At 31.6% G+C, this 21,545-nt stretch overlaps 1 protein-coding gene and 3 non-coding genes across 4 annotated transcripts in view; 1 reads left to right on the top strand and 3 right to left on the bottom strand.

Moving 5' to 3' along the window:
- Positions 1 to 1,952: 1,952 nt before the first annotated feature.
- On the top strand, positions 1,953 to 2,025 carry Trnam-cau. The gene has a single exon. It is a non-coding gene; the product is annotated as a tRNA-Met (tRNA).
- Positions 2,026 to 3,214: 1,189 nt separating this feature from the next.
- Positions 3,215 to 3,328, bottom strand: Trnal-caa. The gene is made up of 2 exons: positions 3,291 to 3,328; positions 3,215 to 3,259 (listed from the first exon to the last, which is right to left on the bottom strand). It is a non-coding gene; the product is annotated as a tRNA-Leu (tRNA).
- A 2,463-nt stretch (positions 3,329 to 5,791) lies between these two features.
- On the bottom strand, positions 5,792 to 5,873 carry Trnas-gcu. Its single transcript has one exon. It is a non-coding gene; the product is annotated as a tRNA-Ser (tRNA).
- An 8,184-nt stretch (positions 5,874 to 14,057) lies between these two features.
- The window catches only part of LOC108917750 (histone-lysine N-methyltransferase 2D), a 23,136-nt gene continuing 15,648 nt past the window's right edge, over positions 14,058 to 21,545 (bottom strand). The window contains exons 9-11 of the mRNA XM_023455734.1: positions 20,874 to 20,877; positions 19,841 to 19,952; positions 14,058 to 15,854 (exon numbers count right to left, since the gene is read on the bottom strand). Coding sequence (XP_023311502.1) covers positions 14,673 to 15,854; positions 19,841 to 19,952; positions 20,874 to 20,877 — 1,298 coding nt within the window. The 3' untranslated portion in view covers positions 14,058 to 14,672. The remainder of the gene's footprint in view (positions 15,855 to 19,840; positions 19,953 to 20,873; positions 20,878 to 21,545) is intronic.

The raw sequence follows: 21,545 nt of genomic DNA, 5'->3' as shown, positions 1-21,545 counted from the left end.
CAATTCGCGTTTATATGAACTGGGCCTAACAGAAGGCGTTTCGTTTCGTTCGTTTACTTCAGCGGGATTCTGGGCAGTGTTGCCAACAGACGGAAAAAATTAGTAACAAAGATGAAGCAAGAAAAGTACCAAAAAGGTCCAAGAGGTACCAATATACCAAACAGAAAGTAAATTTTCGGAGGGTTCATTTATCAGTGATGTGGGATGTGGGTCATTTAGTAATTTCACATTCTAAAGTTTTGCTGAATCTAATTCAAACAAATTTCTTGAAAATTGTAAGTCAAAGAATAAGTTGATTGAAAAAAAAATCGAAAATTGTGTCAAAACTTTGTGATTGTACTTAAAAGATAATGTATAGTCTCCATGGTAATGACCTTCCTGGTAATGACACTGACATTTAACAACTTAACAGCATGACAGAACTAATTTCATGACATTACAGTTGACCATGGACGCCACGAAGCTGTAACCAGAGTAGCAAAATAAGTACCACACCACAAACAAAACCGACCACTGAACACTGAATTTTTGTTGCTCTTGCCTCTTATATTCTTCCATGACATGTCCGTGACGTTGCTGGGTGCCAGTAATGCGGGAGATTTAAAGTACTAGGCGAAGAACCGAGCCGTTGGCGCACTGGCCAATGACGCCAGCTGAACAAACAGTATAAGGGTGAAAATTTTAGTATAATTAGTTGTAAGCCGTGCACGAACTCAAAAAGTACCAAAATAAATAGAAAAGTACCTCGGTACCAAAGATCCTTGAAAAGTACCAAAATGATACTATAGTACCACCCCTGGCAACAGTGATTCTGGGATTTTTCATTTTGACAACTGACAGTTGCCAAATCACGTGACGTACCGATGTAATTACATACTATTAAACGAACTCCTACATTTATAATATTTTGCTATATTTTGTGCATGTACTAATGTTCCTTTATTAAAAAATATATTTATTAAAATCTCCTGTTGAAAAAAGAAATCTCCTGTTTTTTTGGCTACATTTCTACTGTTGACAGAAATTTCCATCTGGCAACACTGGATGCGAAAGACATTCAATTCCTATGAACCTTACATATGAAGAATTTTTTGGGTCGCTGATCACGAATCTGGTTTCAGAATCACGAAATTCAAAATGGCGGATCCAATATGGCGGACAAGAAAATTGAAATGTCTTCAAAATGCATGAATTTTTATATAATGGTTTTTTTTTGGGTCTATGATTACGAATCTGGACTCTAAATCACAAAATTCAAAATGGCGGATTCAGTATGGCGGACAAAACAATTCAAATGTCTTTAAAATGCATGAATTTTTGTATAGTGGTGTTTTTTGGGTCTCTGATTACGAATCTGAAGGCGGAATTACGAAATACAAAATTACGTATTCCATATGGCAGACAAAAAAATTAAAAAGATCTTCATAATCCTCAAATATTTGTTTACAGAAACTTTCTTGGATCACTGACTACGCAATTATGAATTCAGAATCACGAAATTCAAAGAGGTTTTATTCTATGTGTCATTTTATTTTATGTGTTATCTCATTTAAGGGGGTGGGGGGAAAGGAGGGAGAGAGGGTTGGTCCGTTTAGGGTGGAAACGATTCAGTATTGCTAGTAGGTACTAAAAAAAATTTTCAGATTTTTTAGCCAAAAATGAATTAAGCCAAAAACCGGCCTTAGGGGCGCTCCTCCTTTGTAGTTATTCCAAACAAAACTTCCATAGTTTATTGTTTTTGCCTAAGTACCGAAATATGAAACCACCTATACGTATATTGCTATTATTCGTTGCTCAAGGTCTTTTCAGAATGAAACAAGAAAAATGTAAACAATTTATATAGAAATTGTGTGATATAATAGGAATCACGTTAAATCTTTGTAATTAGTATCTGACGCAAGTTGAGTAAATTCTTTTTTGTCGATATACCTAAACAGAAACTGATACATAGTGCCTCGGTAGCGCAGTAGGCAGCGCGTAAGTCTCATAATCTTAAGGTCGTGAGTTCGATCCTCACCCGGGGCATATTTTTGCCATCATTACCTGCACCTCTTATACCTTCAAAATTATATTTTGATCCTAGACTATTATTTTTAACAAATTGAACTGTAACTAATTGCAAGAACTAAATACCTTCGATTAAAAAGAAAAGATTATTGCTTTTTTGCTTACTTCATCAATTATATTCCAAACTAAGTTATAAATTGTAAACAACAAGGGAACATCAAAAATCATACAAGAGAAAAAGGGAAATATGGATCATTAATATATAAAAACAATAAAGGCTGGCTATATTATGTATAATTAAATGGCAGCGCTCCAAGTGAGAACAGTTGTGAGCTATAAAAATCTTGTTAAACTTTTTAGATTGGAAACCTTTTTTTGTCCACGATTGTTCGATTTGATACTTTAAGGGATTTATCGTATTAATCTATAAAAATAATTGGAATGACACGTCGATTTTTGAGTAAAGTAAAAATTAATAAAAGTTAAACCCAGTAACTTTTTTGTTTATGAAAATATGAAATGAGAGAAGCCAAACATTGAGTAGGAAACAATTGAAGGGGCAACTGGATGAATGTGTTATGTTACAATTTCTGAAAAGTTGAGATAATCGGTTGAAGAACATGTTTTGTATCACTGTATCATAGCATAGACCTTCATAAGTATACTAACACTTTGTCAAGGATTTTTAGAATGGATGAACATATCATATGATAAAATTTACTTAAAATTAAATTACTTAAAATCGATTTTGTGAGAATATCCGAGATATAAGCTAATTGTAACATAACACATTTATCCACTCGCCCCTTCAATTATGTTCCAACGGAAATAAAATTCACTGACTACTTAAACATTAAATAGAAACCTACTGTTCTGCAAAACTGAACATTGGAAAATGTTAAAATAAAAAGGAATAAAACAGTAGTACATATTTCACAACCTGGTCTTAGTTTCTTTTTTCCTTGGTATTTCAACCGACTGATGTCAAATAATTTTTTAAATCTAATGAATATTATTTCGGCTCGTTAGACAAATAAAAAAATATTATTAAATCCTGTAGTATTGCCCCGTTCCCTATCTACCTATTATATCTGTTATACTTCGAAATATGTAAATACTGCAATAAAAATTGAAAGCAACTTTAAAAATAGCAATTTAAAGAACAGCATTTCCGTACATTTTTTATAAAATTATCAAAAAAAAAGTCTGTCAGAAGTGGGATTCGAACCCACGCCCACAGAGTGGACCAGAACGCCCGAAACCTAGTATGTAGGCAAGGAAACCTTGAGTCTGGCGCCTTAGACCGCTCGGCCATCCTGACAGTGCAAAAAAAATTGAACATGTATGAGTTCTCCGAGCAGTGTGAATGGATGCAGGGTGTCCGAAAAGATCATGTCAAAAATAAAGGGGAGGTCAAAATAGATGTAGTACTTCATATTTGCGCAATTAAAGTAACTCATAATAAGGTTCATTTCCAAGTTTAAACTGATATTAAATATGACTGGATTATACAGGAGTAGACGAAATTATCCATTTAAATTTATACATCTTTGACAGCGTTGCCAAATTTGGCATTTTTCTTTCATAGTTCGATTACTCTCTCACTTTGCTTAAAAAAAGATATACCGTATATCAGTCGATATCTTGTACCGTTTTTGAGGAAATCGAATTTTATTAACAGCATACATGTATTGTATCAAAAATGCGATATTAACATTTTTGTAAAAATTTTGGTTTCTTTGGAAATTGAGCTCACTGTCAACAAGTATGTATAATTAGTAGTTATTTGTCATAAATCATTTTGACACCATTTGTTGATTCAATATCATGGAAGATTTTAGCTATGAAGAATTTGCAACTTCTGAAGCTGCTTGGATTTACGCTAACCGCTTTTCAAATAGAATTTGCATATTTGAAGTGACAAAAATCCCCACACTATTATTCAGGCAAAACACCAACAAAAATTTATTATTAATGTATGGATGGGAATAATTGGAAACTACTTAGTGGGACCAATCATTGATGACACTTTAAATGGTAATAAATACCTATATTTACTGCAAGAACACCTTAACATTGGAAGACGCCTCTTTAAATATTTCAAATAACATGCGGCTTATGCCTGATGGTACACCACCTCATTTTAGCAGGGAGTAAGAGCTTATTTAAATACTATATTTCCCGATAGATTGATCGGTCGAGGTAGTCCTTTTCCGTGGCCGCCTCGGTCTCCCAATCTTAAACCGGTCTCAATTTTTTCTTTAGGGCCATCTTAAAAGTTTTTTATCAAACGCTTATAAATAGTAGGAATAGGGAAGAATTATTAAATGTCATAATTACATACGCCGACATCATTAAAAATGATCACCACGTGTTATTTCGAGTAGAGCAGAGATAATTGACCAATTTCAGAAAATGCATTGAAGTTCAAGGTGCACATATTGATAATCTTAGTTAACAGTTCTCCGTTTTTTTAATTCTATAGAAACCAAGATTTTTACAAAAATGTTAGTATCACATATTGGATACAATAAATGTATGTTGTTAATAAAATTTTCTCAAATACGATACAAGATATACGGTGTATCTTTTTTTTAGCAATGTGAGAGAGGAATCAACTATGAAAGGAAATTTTGGTAAAACTGTAAAAGATGTATAAATGTAAATGGATAATTTCGTCTGCCCCTGTATAATCAATCCATTCATATTGAATATCAGTTTAAACTGAATTGAACATCACCATGAGTTACTTTAATTGCTCAAATTTCATTGTTGTCATAGTAACGACTTAGAAGTTATAATTGGAATTTGTTTTCAAACTTCTTTCTTTGAAGGCGAATAACTCCACAACGAAGCCTGATAGGAAAAAAATTTATATGAAGTACATCTATTTTGACCTCCTTCATTATTGATATGACCTTTCCGGACACCCTGTATTTGTTTTCTGTAACACAACCCCTTAGACAGTCAATATAATATTACAAAATTAAACTGTTACATAATATTGTGCAATGTTTTAAACAATAAATTTTTTGCTAACAGTAATAATATTGTCCTAATGTTCGTAGCTGTAATGGAGCATCCACCATTTGAGCTAATTTTTCATCAGTTGTCCTAGGTCCCGCCATGACTTCTTGTAGGACGCCAATTCTCCTTAATTTTGTATAAATAAACAAGATTTTTACACAATCCAGTAATCGCATCTTGGTAAAAAAACAGCCAGATCCTCTAATGTTTACATTTAACGCAAAACAAAAAAAGATAAATGCAAGTTTTTTTATTAAACATATATAATTTTGTATGTTTCGTAAGACAAATAAAGGATGTCCTTAATTCTAGGCCTTTGTTCTGAATTTTTATCTGTTTTGTCCTGAAAATTAAAAATGTAAAATTGACAACCCTAATTTTGTACCGAAAAAAAACTAAAGGAAAACAAATGCCGAATTAAATATTTATTTCACAATAGACATCAAACATTATTATTGTTGCAAAATGTTCAAACTATTTCGGTTTCGTCAATATTTTGTTCAAACTATCAATCAATTCATACCCTATGAGGGCAATAATAATATGCAATACTCAATACTGGGCAACAGTATTGTCAATATTTGCATGAATAAATAAACTTTGGTTGAAAAATATTAATTTGTATCGTATCATTCATGAGAGTATAATTATATCAATATAAAACAAAAAACACCGATTGTGAATCGAAGTAGTAAGAAAATCAAATACAAACCTATAATCATACAATAAACCCTATTTATTATAAAAAAAAAGCCTCCGACGAGGATGGGATTCGAACCCACGCGGGCAGAGCCCATTGGATTAGCAGTCCAACGCCTTAACCACTCGGCCACCTCGTCCTGCTACTTTTGTTCGAATAGGTTATTTTAAAAGCACATTTGATTTGTGCCATGATAAAATTAGTTAATTTATCACTGCTTCAAAAGAAACATTTCTTTGCATAAACTTAATTTTTTTTACTAAATTGACAAATTTTAGAAAATATATTTCTAATTAATTGATTTAAAATATAAATTACCTACTTCAATTCAGCTACTAGGTACCTATCTCATTTCAACAAATTTCATGAATTATATTTTAAAATTTTGATCTAAAATACAGTAATAATTTGAAAAAACGATTTATCAAATTAACTTTGACAGTGGAGGGAGATATTTCTAATTAAGATTGCGCCAATCGTAAAGCAAAAGGAAAAAGGTTATTTATAAGAAATAAAAAATCTTTTTTCGTGATTTTCTATACTTTATATAGATACCTACATGTTCAAATACAAAATGTCCCAAGATTTGAAACAAAACTCAAATACATACAACAAATTCTCTTTCAGTATGAAAAGTAAATTGCACGGACATTATTCTAAAATACACATAAATATGTATACCTACTTATAAAAATTATAAAGTAAATCACTACACAAGAAATGTGTTAGTAACACACTTAGTCACCAATAAATATTCTTTACATATCTGCATAATACTGAATAGCATATTTCTTATAGATATTAATTTGTCTAGATTAGATCATTATAAAAATATAACTGCTACCCATACATTTATTAACCACTAAATGCATTACTATTTAATTTTGCCTTTATTACAATTAGAACAAATTTAAAGTGAAATATCTCACTCATTTTAATATGATAGCATGCAATACCATACCAGTATTAATCTAAATTTGTACTGATAGTATAAATAAAATTAGTCTTACCTAACACGTGGGATCAGTTAAATTTTCTTAAAAACACTTTACAATAAATTGATAATATTCATTGCCAGAATTATTCTATCACAGTCGGAAATAAAGGGTATTTATATATACTATGTATAACTCGAATTTTGAATTGACGAGGGTAAAGATAAGAAGTAACCATTTTTCATAAGCTACCTTTTCGATGTTCACACGCTACATTAACTTGAGGTATTTTGTTCAAAATGTTTGATTTTATGACAATGTTTGATTCTTGTAAATTATTACTTATACCTAAAATATCCAATGAAACTGTCCAAAACGTATATGCTTACTTTAATTATGAAACAATCGCAAAATTCGATTTGTTATTTACAAATAATAATAAGTATATACCTACATTCTGCCACCACTATTTTGGTGCCTCCTTTTGTCTATACACAACATTTCCTAATTTAATATCTATTTACATATTTCCTAGCCTTTAACATTAATGTTTGATCAAAGGATATTTTCTAAAGGAATTCCAGAAATGTAAATGTATCCCAGATCATCAAATTAATCAAGTGTTATTTATCTAAAATTTCCTACATTCATTTAAAATTTGAAGAATACAATTGTTTTTATTATTTATTCAATAATTCCTAATTGTTATTTTCTGATAATTACAAATTTAATAGCCAATGTAGTTGATTAAGCCTGATATTTAAGTTTAACAATATTAGAACATGGAAAAATCAATTGTTGAACAATGATAGTGCAGGAAATAATCATGAAAGAAAAATTGAGAAATAAATGTAATAACCAAAAAAATTGCTAAAAATTAAAATTTTACAGAAGAGTTGATCATTTTTCAATAGAATTCATGGAATAAAATCCTCAACAGATTCCTACTTTAAAAATTTGAAATTCATTTTGGAAAAACAAACTATAAAATAAATAAGTTAAGCACAGTCGACATCTGATTCTGATGGACTACCTATATTACATGAAAATATTTGAAGGCGTTTTAAAATTTTTAATTTTTATGTACGCCCATATATTTTTACGTAATTTTGGTTTAAGTAAAAATAAAATAATTCAAATATAGATATTATGGTGGCCCAAAAAAACGAATATTTTTATTGTTCGTGTCTCTTGTGAAAATATGTTAGTTTATCATGTTTTAAGAGCCCCCTCAAAAAATCAACTCAAAAAAAATTTTTTTTGAGGTTCAAGATTTTTAATAATTTCCAAAATCGTCAAAAATCGATTTTTTTTTAAATTTTTTTTCTCGTTTTATCATTTTCTAGGTTAAAAAAAATCTCGATTTTGAAAATTTCAAATCGATATTTTAATTTCTAAAGGTCACTCATAATTCTTTTAACTTTCAAAGTATTGTACCAAAATGTTTTCGAGCGACCTCTAAAAATAAATATCAACGAACTAATAATTTTTTTTATTGAATTCGATGAACAAAAGAATAGAAATAAATCACGACACTTAAAAAAATTCTCAAGGTAATATTTACTACCACATTGTATCAAAAATTTATAATTTTTTAATTTTTTATAATTTAAGTGTCTCCTGATTTATTTCTATTCTTTTGTTCATCAAATTCAATAAAAAAAATTATTAGTTCGTTAATATTTATTCTTAGAGGTCGCTCGAAAACATAGGTACACTACTTTGAAAGTTAAAATAATTATGAGTGACCTTTAGAAATTAAAATATCGATTTGAAATTTTCAGAATCGAAATTTTTTTTAACCTAGAAAATGATAAAATAACGAGAAAAAAAATTTTAAAAAATTCAACTTTTGACGATTTTGGAAATTTTTAAATCTTGAGCCTCTAAAAAAATTTTTTTTGAGCTGATTTTTTGAGGGGGCTCTTAAAACAATAAACTAACAGATTTTTACAAGACACGAAAAAAAAAATATTCGTTTTTTTGAGCCACCCTAATAGACATATACAAAATGGTTCTAAATTATCTCCTGGCATTTTTTGTACAAATCAAAAAATAACGGTACCTTTTTACATAAACTTGTTTGCCAAAAATAAATGATAAGCATGATATGCCCCTTTAATGTCTTCCAAAATATCTTATTTATAGTTCATACTTAAACTTAAGAGTAATAAGTATATGAATTTTATTTTATTTTTTTTAAACATTATCACAGTTGAAGTATGTACTTAGTTTATGTGAGTAAGTGCGACATTCCATTCAGTGCATATACGATTAATTTTGGAAATGTATTACTACACTTAAATGCACTCTCGTATACAAACTTAATTTTCTGAAAAATGGAATAGAAATAAAAAATGTTGGGGATGAAATAGCGACAGTTACCATCTAAAACTGTCCCTTATATAATGTGTGGGTTTTGTTGCATATTTTAGTATCCAGATGTCTTTTTAAAAATATGTAGGGTATTTTATAACTCTACCGATACAGAGCAGATACATGTAGATCTTAAAATATGCCATTTGTTATGTAACATTTTTTTCTGAAATATAGCGTTGAAGATGTTAAATTCTGAAAAACAATATTTCAGCAATGCCTTTAGAGCATCCAAATTTGATACATGATTTACGTTTATTGTTATTTTTAACTGGTAAAAATATGAATTTGTTGCAACCCCAATAAAGACTCGACTAGGGGTAAGGAGCCCTTAAAATGTAATCGATTTTTTTATCAGCATGCCAATTGTAAACAAACTTTTCGAAAATCGGGATTTTGTAAAACAGCGACTAGTAGGCTATGATTTCACGTATCATTTTTAACGTATACAAGTATCAAGAAAAAGCCCATTAGTCATAAAACTGCATACTTTACTTATTGTCCCATTCAATTAGTAATGAAGCTGTCTCACAAAATCCCGATTTTCTCAAAAACCATTATTTTTTCAAAAATTTGTAAGAATAAAAAATGTTACATAACAAATTGTCATATTTGAAGATTCTCTACACGTGCCTGCTTTGTGTCAGTTATGTAGTGTAGCTGTGAAACACCCTGTATATCTACTATACCCCTTCAGAAGGATATCTCCCTCACCCATTTTTGAAAAAAGTTTATATAAAGAATTACCTCTAGTTTTCATACATACTACCCATCCTGAAAATGTTGAAGACAATTTAGAACCATCTTTTCAATATTAACAAAATAATGCTTCATTTTTTTATATAATTAGTGTTTAAAGTGGAAAAAGAATTTTGAAAGTAAATTTTTAAAAAAATAAGATATCCAATGTATAATTTAACTTTTATGATACTTTGCCAAAAATACAAAAAAAGTACTTACATATTCATCAATGAATTCTAGTTTGACATATGTTCCATTTTATCAATATATGAAATCTAAATATAATTTGAAACTTTTTGTGACAAAAAAACAAGTCCAAACTCTACTATTAGATTTTCTTAATTTTTTTTCTTGATAGATTTTGTAAAAACAAATACAAAAAACATTTTAATAAAAAAAAACTAAATATATATTATTTTTTTCATAATGATATACCGGGTGTCCCATTTTAATTTATACTCTTGATACTTGTTCAGTTCACTGGGGGAAACGAGATGTTTACCTAGGAATTAATGTTATTGGGTGCACGCCATATTTTTCCTACCGTTCATAAAAATTCACAACCTGTAATGCATACAACTTTTGGACAATCAAAGCAAACAAGGGAGGGTAACAATTTATTAAAAATCAAACCATTAAACATGAAGTTCCTACAAACTTTTATTTATAAAGATAATAGTACCCTCAAATTATATAAACACTACATTCTATACTGTTTAAACAGTGCAAACATTTTTTTATTCTGAACTAAAAGTTCTTGCTATTTATATTAATGTACAAAATTTAAAACTTTTATTTTCTACATTTTTGTTCCGATCAGGTATTCTACATGAAACAAAAAGTGTTAGTTCAGAAAAACACAGGGTATCTGAGAAATTTAACTTAGAAAGGCATTTCCGTTGTAGATTTAGTGATATACTAAAAACAAATATTTGGATTTATGATTTATGAATTTAATAAGCCATGGTCCTTTCTAAGTTAATAAACCATTACTAAATAAAGGACAAAAGCAACAGATTTATCAGTAAAATCTGAACACTGCAAGTTTGAAAATAAATTGAATGGATTTTTACCAAAAATATTTGAAAACAATAAATTTTGTCTCTCTAGAAGTGGATACATAAATTTTGATATGTTGGTTTCGTCTTAGTGGTGCTGTAGATTGTACGGGCATATGACCCTTCAGTACTGTGAATGGCACCGTCAACTTCAAACTTTATGAATCCAGCTTAACTTTCAAATAGCTAACGACACTATAAAGACCGCAACTAATTTTGAAATGCAAAAATGAATACGCGTTTATTCTTCAAAGAGTAGATCATCATAATTTCCTTTTAAAAATAAGTTAAAAGTTAAATAAATATATTTATTGTGTAAAAAGTAAATTTCCATTACTGCTTTCCTTAAAATCAACTCCGTTTCCATCTTGGCTAAAATATTTTTAATGCAGACAGCAAATTTTTATTCAACAGAAAATTCGATTCAATCTTTTTCCTGTAAATTATTTATATTCTTTTTCTGTAATAGTAGTTTCGATATTTAAATACAGTGTGGCCCCACTAAAATCCACAAATTTTTTTTGGGACACACAATTCAAATCAATTTATTTGTTTATACAATTAACCCTGTACTTGCCGAACTAGTTACTATTATCGATTTAGCAATCCTGTCTAAAATAAAAAAAATATATTTATATGTAGACTCTTCCTTTTACCAACAATAATAATCAGCAGGGTCAGTAATTAACAAATGTTTCATATTCAGGTATTTCCGAAACCTCCTAGTTTTTTAACTGAAAGGTACATTTCGTATAATTTAAAACTTTAAATCTGTATAAAAAAAATATGTCTGCATGTAAATCAATAAAATTTAAACATAGTAATTTTAAGTGAAGCCCATTAAGACTATGTAGCATAATTTATAATAAAAAAAAAAACAAAATTTATCCAAAAATTTCAACAATCCATGGATTGCCAACTGGATGATAATTAGTTTAACAAAAACATTATACACACAAGAAAAAAAAGAGTATCCTGGTTCTTAGTGGGCTATATTGTATATATTTAAAATTATTAGTTCCTTTTTGCTACGTATACAGGGTGTCTCATAATTAGTGTCCAATAATTTACCACTTTATTCTATTGCCAAAAATAAGAATAATTTTTCATATAAACATTGATCGAGAAATGCTTCCTAAAGAAGCTAAATGGGGCCTCAAAAAATTCATTTTTTTTTAATATTTCTGAAATAGGTTCAAGGAAAATTATGAAATTTGACACCATGAATGGTCATTAAAAGTTGAAATAGATCATTATAAAATTTTGATCAATAAGGTGTTCTTTATTTCTTTCGATAAAACGGATTTAAGTGCTTAGAAAATTGTTATAACATATTTAAACCGATTTAAAAAAATTGGGGCAAATTTTAGCCAATGACCCCCGAATTGTGACGCCCCTAAAATTTTTGAGCGTTCACGATGTCAAAATTCATAATTTTCCTTCAACCCATTTCCGAAATATTTAAAAAAAATGAATTTTTTGAGGCCCCATTTAAGGGGGCGTAGCTCCCTTAGGAAGCATTTCGCGACCCATGTTTAATGAAAAAATATTCTTATTTTTGGCAATAGAATCAAGTGGTAAATTATTGGGCACTAATTATGAGACACCCTGTATATACAGAGCATGTATATTATGTGGTGAAATGTAGTTTCCTGAAGTTTGAAAATGTTTTAACTGAAGTACATACACAGGGTGTCAAGAGTCAAAATATAAAATTTTTATCTAATCATGCTTTATTGGAAGGCTACCAAGATGTTTAGATTGTTTTATTTGCACTTTTATCAAAGCAGATTATAATTTAAAATAAGTATATCTCTTTTATAATATATAGAAAAATACAATTTTTATACTAAATTTGCCTTGAAGTTGCAGGTAAAAAAGTTACATTTTTTTTAATATGTACTTTAAAAGCAACAGGTGCATTCTCTAGATCCAAATTGAAGGTGTACTATGATGTCTCACCTTAAATAACCTTCACACACCAATTTTCACTCCAAAATTCTAAAAACTCATGAGTTTACAGAAAAAAATAATAAAATTTATTTAACTTTGACATCGTCTATCTTCATTAAGGCGAGATTAGCTAAATATTAAGATACTGACATATTATTTAAAGCTAAGTTTTGTAGTACTACTTATGAATCACCCTGTATATAAATGCCCAAACTACCAAAATTATCAAGACCTTAAAAAATAATAGTTCATAAAAATTCATGAAATAAAGAAATTAAGATATGTTTAATGCAAAATGCCAAACAAAATTAAAGCATTTTTTTTTAATTACAAATGTTAACACACCGACACTAGTCATAACTTTCATAACTTTTAACTCACTTTGAATGACTTAATCTTTAGGCTTCTCACCTGATCGAGTTTTCTGTCAATTCCTGTCGAAGGAATATCTAGTTCTATGTTCTCGGAACATTTGAAAATTAAAGAAGTTCTATACAGGGTATAGCAAAAGTACCGGAACGGCAGAATAACTCGGCGGGAGAGCATTTTAGAGAAAATGTTAAATACAAAAGTTTCAGGATTTCTCCCTAGCTATCCGATGGTGACCTTGACATTGACTTTGACCTTGAAGATCATTTCAAGGTCAAATGTGATTTTTCAAATGGGACCCAATACTTTTGACCCTAGAAATGAAAAGAGCGGAAAATTTTACGTTCAGATATGACCTTCAGTGACCCCTCCCTTTTGACCTTGGGGCCCCCACAAGGTCAAACTAACAAAAGTACAGGAACGGCAGAATAACTCGGCGGGAGAGCATTTTAGAGAAAAATGTTAAAGGATTTCTTCCTGGCTATCCAATGGTGACCTTGACATTGACCTTAACCTTGAAGATTATTTCAAGGTCAAATGTTATTTTTCAAATGGGATAGCCAGAGAGAAATTCTGAAACTTTTGTATTTAACATTTTTCTCTAAAATACTCTCCCGCCGAGTTATTCTGCCGTTCCTGTATTTTTATTAGTTTGACCTTGTGGGGCCCCAATGTCAAAAGGGAGGGGTCACTCAAGGTCATATATGAACGTAAAATTTTCCGCTCTTTTCATTTCTGGGGTCAAAAGTATAGGATCAAAATTGAATAATCACATTTGACCTTGAAATGATCTTCAAAGTCAAAGTCTAGGTCAATGGAGAAATCCTGAAACTTTTGTATTAACATTTTTTTCTAAAATGCTCTCCCGCTGAGTTATTCTGCCGTTACGGTACTTCTGCTATACCCTGTATAACCAACGGTTCATATTAACGAAAAAGGTAAACTAATTATAGTATTTTACATTAATACGAATGAATGAGGATATTCCTTCGACAGGAATTGACAGAGAAATGTAAGAAGTCTAAAAAATTTTAGGAACAATGATTGATGTGATAATCATAACCAAGACAGAAAATGGAACTCACTCTTCTGGAGATAAATGAATATATAAATTACTCAATGGAAAGAAGAACTACCTAGAAAACACTAATTTTCCGTACTAACCAATCAATTGCACATTACTTTGGGCAATATCGACCATTTCTACCGATTATTAACAAAAGCAGTCGCAGTCATACTAACAGCCTGTACATTTAAATGCGAATTTCTTGGTAGCACTTAATTCCTTAAAGAAACGATGCAACTTGCAAGTTCTGCGAGCCATCAATAAATTACAAAAGACTTATTAAATCTCAAATCAAAGTTCATCTTATCCTTACACATGTACCATAACAAAAACACTTTGAACAAGATACTCCAAGTTACCCTTCACGGCTTACCTCTATATAAATTAGAAAATAATATCTCGCAAGTCCAAATGTATAGTCAACAGAAAATATATAGGTATCAAAATCCGCCCCTGAAGTTTCCCCAGAAATTACCTCTCGCTCTATGGCCTCTATTCCCCCTGGGAGTACCTCGACCACCCCTGAACATATTTCCTCCGGAATTGAATGTACCGCCTCTATTGTACCCACCTCTACCTCTACCTCTCTCCCTAGGTGATTTATTGAAGTGGGAATTGTATGGATTTCCTCTGTTATGTCCTCTGCCCCGAAAACCAAAATTGGCGTTATTGGGAGGAGGAGCTACCCAATTGTTTTGTGACCAATCAAGATTCATTTCATTGTTTCCTTCTTCTTCTTCAGGACCATCCTCCATCCAAAGATTTTTATCATCATCATTCCAGCAAGTTAGTTGAGGGGGTGGCAATAAAGGAGGCATTGGAGGCGGATGCATTAAAGTGTTAGGTGGGGGGTGCATGGGAGGGTTCATTGGAGCCATGGGATTCATGGAGGGATTCATTGGTGGGTTTAGTAGAGGATTCATTTGCGAATTTAAAGGAGGGACATTCATTGGGGGATTTAAGGGAGGAGGATTCATTGGGGAATTTAAGGGAGGAGGATGCATAGGGGAATTTAGTGGGGGAGGATTCATTGGGGGATTTAAAGTAGGGAGGTTCATTGGAGTTAGTTGGGGACTAATCATATCGCCAAAATTCATCATTGGTGGTGGAACTAACGGTTGCTGATTCCACATGCTGTTATCCTGCATGGCAGAATTCGAGTTGCTCAATTCGTCCGACAGATTACTAAACTCGTGCAGTTCATTGCTGAGATCATCGAGAAAATTATTCGCGTCTACATCATCGGGCAGATCAGGTAAGGGAGGCGGCGGTTCTAGAGAAAACTGCAGCTCTTCCACTGAATTGTCAACAATCACTTTGAGATTATCATTCTGTTTTGTTTGATGTAATTTGTTCTCAATGTCATCGTCACTGAGGTCCATGTCTATACTCTCTACGTTATCAATTTTCCTGGGGCTCTTTGCTAGAGACTGTTGCGAAGGCGAATGTTTTGGAAAATCGGAATTTGGAGGATGATTGAGAACCACATTAGCACTGTCATCTAGCGGTTTCGGTGGAGGAGGAGGTGGTGGTGGTAGTTTCAGTTGTTCAATGTTAAAATTGAGCCGGTAATCTTGATCGGCATTCGCTTGAGGATTCCCAGAAGGCGTAATGCGATAGTCCTGTGAAAAGACTTATTTAAAATGCTACAAACGGTTTCACACTAATGGGTATATTACTACTCATATAAAAATATTTCTGTAAAGTAGAACAAACTATTTAGTATAGATTCGTTTTCAGGAACATCAAATAAAGTAAAAATGTAAAGTAAATTATACAGCATGTCCCAAATTATAGGGATTAAATTGTAGATGTACGGAGTACTTACGCCATCTTTTCTATTGCAAGTAACCAGCTAAATTATCAAAGCCTCATACTGGATATGATATCGTTTAGTGACATCGCTATCCGGGTCATTATTAGCCAAATTTAATCGTTTCTACAGCTATTACAAGATAAATTATGTTGTAAAACACGATTTGTTATCACGTCTCTTAAAAAAAAAATTAATGATATAACTCTTCAAAACTTGCCACCCGAGGAAATCAAAACGGGCTCAGTTTTTACAATTTTGAGTGTTATAACATTCAAACATTTTGTTTTGTAGGTACTTATATTAACCCTACAAATTGGGACATGTATGTTTTTTCTTAAATTTCCTCAAATAATTTACTGCTTATTTTGGATCAGAAAATAGAAAAACAGTTTACAAAAACATATGCAATTTTTCGAAAAAAATTAGCACAAAACATATACAGTAAGTCTCGATAATCCGAATTTTAGTAATCAGGATTCCTTGATTATCCAGACCAATCTTTTCTATAATATAATGTATGCAGATTTTTAGTAGTTCAATAACAATAAAATTTTGTTTTATGGGTAATAAAATTAATACAGATTGGAATATATAACTATGTAATAATTATATGTATACTCAGTGCCAAAATTGTAGGTAGTATAGTTAGAAGTAAATAAAACCACAACTTTTACTACTTCATTTCACACAGTGCTCCTCCAATAAATTGCTCAGCCCATGCGCCCACTTAGAATGTTCCATTGTTACAAGCGCCTACTTTTGTTTATTGTGTGAATTTGAGCATGAAACAGGAATATGTCGAAGGTGACGCTATGCAAATGTATAGTTTTTTAACAAAAGTCTCTCAGAAGCACAAAAAAGCAAAAAAGCTACGTAAGTTATGTCCATTTAGCATTGAACCAGTATCCCAAGAACGGTGACCGTGAATTGTTTAGTTTATGAAATATTTGTAATCAAATAAGAGTAGCCATCTCTCGGACGTGCCATTAGTGTAAACGTGCAATTGTTATTTTTTAATTTTTGCGCTTTTTGCTTTATTTCTTTCACAGATATTTAGTTTTATGATTACTGTGTACTAAATAAAATGTACGTTTTCAAAATAGTAAAATACTAGTGTTTTATGTCTAACTTTTGACATTTATAGATGCCAATGTTAAATTGCAGAAAATTTTGAACATCCATCCAAGATTATAATTTTTTAAAAGCTTATATTATTAGTTGAATTTTAAACAAACAATATAAGGCAACAAATTGCCAGATGTACAAAGAACACAAATAACAGGTCATCACAATTAATTTCGTAAATTTATGCAAAATATATGGATAATACTTATAGCCGTCTGTGAGACGTAGGGTTAGTGACAATGTCATATATCCAACATGTTAGTAGTTAAGGGTTAAAGAAAATTCAAATGCAATCGTACAGGACGATGATTTGTCTAGATTGCCCCAAAAAATTTTAATAATTAATTATTCGTAAATAGAGAAGAATGAAATTTTAGTATAGTAAACAAATTAGAAAAATACGAAAACAAAAATTTAAACAAGACTCGGACAAGGACATAAAGTTTGACAAGTTTAAATGTCAACAGCAGATGAGAAACATTTTTAGGATTTTCTATTGGATTAAAGGCATCCATTATCGTAAGCGAATGCTGATTTTATGATATGTTAAAAGTACAATCAGCATCTGCACAAAAAAGCTGTATACATGAAATATGTATGTAGTGGATGAAACAGATAAAGCTCACGATGTTGCCCTTCTTTGATTGCCATTATACCACTCTGAACTAAACCTCTAATCTCGGCGAATAGAGAAACTTAAGTGGCACGAAATAACATGAAATAAGACATACAAAAAGAACAACGAATGTGAAACCATGATACAAGAGTCGAAGTTATATGCCTTTAGTCGATAGCACACTGATAGCATTAACAACAGGAGTAATTAATGATTTTACTAATGATTATAAAGCAGTAGCGGCTCGTGACATTGAGAATAGGTGAAGCATATTCATTGATTGACTAAAAGAAAACAAAAGTGCCACTGGCGAAAATTTTCAAATTTTCGAGGTCAAATGGCTTTAAATGAATCAGAAATTTTTAGTTGCATTTGCAATATTACCGAAAAACTGACGTTCGTGAGAAGGATTTTCATTTAGTTTTTATAAAAAATAGAAATATTAGTTCGGCATGTGGACTTCTGCGTACATTAACGCACACCATACATGTATGTTCCAAAGAAGCTTTGTGGTTATGACAACCTCACGTGAAGTTCTCAAAATTGTTAAATCCCCTCTTAATCCACACGCCCGACTTTACACCCACAATTGCACACTGCATACAGAAAAGTTTTTTTGAATTAACACTTCCACACAACCACTTATACTCGGAATACCATTCATTCTGAAACTTTCGAACATACACGTTGTCTTTTGACTTCCCCTCTTTTCCATATCAAGAGAATAAGGCACAGGCAACAAACACAATATATTTTCAATATAGAATTANAGTTTTTTTGAATTAACACTTCCACACAACCACTTATACTCGGAATACCATTCATTCTGAAACTTTCGAACATACACGTTGTCTTTTGACTTCCCCTCTTTTCCATATCAAGAGAATAAGGCACAGGTCTCTCGCAATTTAAAAAATCCATTTTGTCCTCAATTTTCCATCTGGAAATTGGCGTTTCCAATCAAACACATACTGGATCATACATAGGAAACATTTCTACAATTATTAACAATGAACCATTATAATCGTGCACTGGGCGACATGTATCGTATAAACTGTTAAAGGCAGGCGATGGGTGATGCTGCTTCAATTTCTGCGTCACTAGTACCGTTCCCCAACGCCGTGTTTAATCACGTATTGGCCGCCTCGTTGCCATGCAACCACCGTAAACAATACTATGAAAGAAGCAGAATACATACTGATTTTAATCTGTATCACTTGCATATATTATACGTTGTATGGTCCGAGGATGATGTTCGCGCTCAACAAACACAATATATTTTCAATATAGAATTATACCTAAATTATAAAATTTATATAAAATTAAAAATAATTTTAAATTGCACAACCAAAATTTTAGCGTCACTTGTGTCACCTGACGAGCCGCCTCTGTTATAAAGAACATTTCTAGTAGTGAATCATTGATGCATCTCATCTGCAGTTTTCAGTGATGTACTTTGGCAGTTTTAGTGATTTTGCTGAATTTGTCGCCATACCGTTAAAACACTATGCAAATACGACATTTCACAGAACCCACTTGTCCAGTTAACAAAAACGTTTGTTAAGCCGCATCATAATAAAAAAGAAAAAAGTGATGCAGATAACAGGCAAACTTTGCCTATAAAGCTAGAACTGCAGAATATAATCTGTAATATAAATAAAACCGGAATCAACATATCTATATGTTGTTCTATATTTAATAATTTTTGAAACCATCTAAAGTTTAAATTCTAGACACCCATAGAATTGTATTCCCTGCACACCCACATTCTGAGATTGAGTCACTACCAACTGTTTTGGCCCTAGAGTATACGTACGCACATACATAATTAAAACAATGCTTGTGATCCGAATTTTTGATAATCTGAATCCCGATTATCTAGACTTTGCTACATTTCAATAATATAGTCTCATTATATTAAGTTCATAACTAAAACATGTAAAAATTTCAAAGGCATTTTGGTTTTTTAAAACATCTTAAAAAAAAATTCGATAAATTTAAATGGATCTAGGTAATTCTTTAAATATTAATTTGCAACTATAAAAATATACCTGGTCTGTTTGGCTCCAGAGTGTGTCAGCTGGATTATTTGAATTAGAGTTTCCAGGAGAACCAGTCAAACTTATTAAATTTCTGTGGTCGACATCCTTGCCTCCGAGACTACTTAACGAGTCCTCAGCTTAGGAAAAAAAAATTGATGAGAATTGACATTACTGGGTACAACGTCGTATTCTTACCCAAATCTCCACCAAGCCCAGGCAACACCCGGTGATCTACATCAACCGCTCCACTCGGTTCCAAGTTATCGTGATATTCCACGGGATCACGATAGCCCTCCTTCTCAAATGTGGGAGGACTCTCTGGAGTGTCAGTCTCCTGAACTGGATTCCATGACGCGTCAGGCTCCCAAGTGGACAAATCCTCTTCGGGATTGTACTCTTCGCTGGGAGGGTAAGGATTGGCACCAGCGGGCGGTTCGAATGACTCCTCTAGAAAAGTTGACAAGTTTGCGTTTTGCGTTGTATTGTATCCCGCTGTACTGGTTTCGTAAGTTGAAGTTGATGTGAATGTATTGTCTAAGAGAATAATAATTGTTGTAAGTTGCTCTTAGAAACTATGGTAAGAATAGATAAATATGTTTCCTGCACATGAATATAAAATAATATAAATATTTCCTTAATATTGCATTGCACATTCAAAAATTGGAAACAAGTTAAGACAGAAAAGATTTGCACCATACCTCAGAAGTACTTTCCTCGGATGAAAGTTCATGTCAACTTATCTTACCATATGAAATTTGGTAATTGGAAGTTTTTGGGGTAGCCAAATTATAAAACAACATGAATATAATGTTATTTGAATTTGAAATAAGTATATGAATATGTCATTTGACAAAACATAGGGGTCACTAAGCCAAAACAGTCTTGTCTTTTTTGTCATATTTTTTCTTGTTGGCATGGGTTTTAAAGAAACACATCATGCCTAAGGCCAGATTTAGCCTAATTTATTTTTGGCAGAAAAAATCTGAAACATTTTTTTTAGTACCAACTGTAATTTCCACCCTAAACGGACCAACCCCCTCACCCTTCTTTACCCCTCCACTCCTTTAAAGGGGAAACTATCGCTTATTAGAGGAATCTTTAAAAAGCTTAGAGATGCGAAAGACATTCAATTCTAGCCGATCACGAATCTGGTCTCAGAAACACGAAATTCAAAATGGCGGATCCAATATGGCGGACAAGAAAATTAAAATGTCTTTAAAATGCATGAATTTTTTTGTAATCGGGTTTTTTGGGTCTATGATTACGAATCTGGACTATAAATCACGAAATTCAAAATGGCGGATTCAATATGGCGGACAAAAAATTAAAATATCTTTAAAATGCATGAATTTTTGTATAGTGGGGTAATAGGAACATCTGAACACACGTTAGCTTTAAATAAAATAAAAAATAAAAAGATAACAATTATATCAACGTGTATGTGTATATTGACTTCAGAATCGTAATTAGTGACCCAAAAAACTCCTCAACACAATTTGTGCATTTTGAAGACATTTCAGTTTTTATACCCGCCAAATGGGATACCCAAAGACACAAAAACCGCCAACACAAAAATCCGTGCATTTTGAAGACATTTTAATTTTTTGTCCGCCATATTGAATTTCGTGATTCTGAGACCAGATTCGTGATCAGCGACCCAAAAAACTCTTCATATGTAAGATTCATAGGAATTGAATGTTTTTCGCATCTCTAA

Source organism: Anoplophora glabripennis, unplaced genomic scaffold (assembly GCF_000390285.2).
Source record: "Anoplophora glabripennis isolate ALB-LARVAE unplaced genomic scaffold, Agla_2.0 scaffold61, whole genome shotgun sequence".
NCBI lineage: Eukaryota > Metazoa > Arthropoda > Insecta > Coleoptera > Cerambycidae > Anoplophora > Anoplophora glabripennis.
Note: the sequence above shows the minus strand (reverse complement) of the source record. Positions and strands in the feature narration are given on the sequence as shown.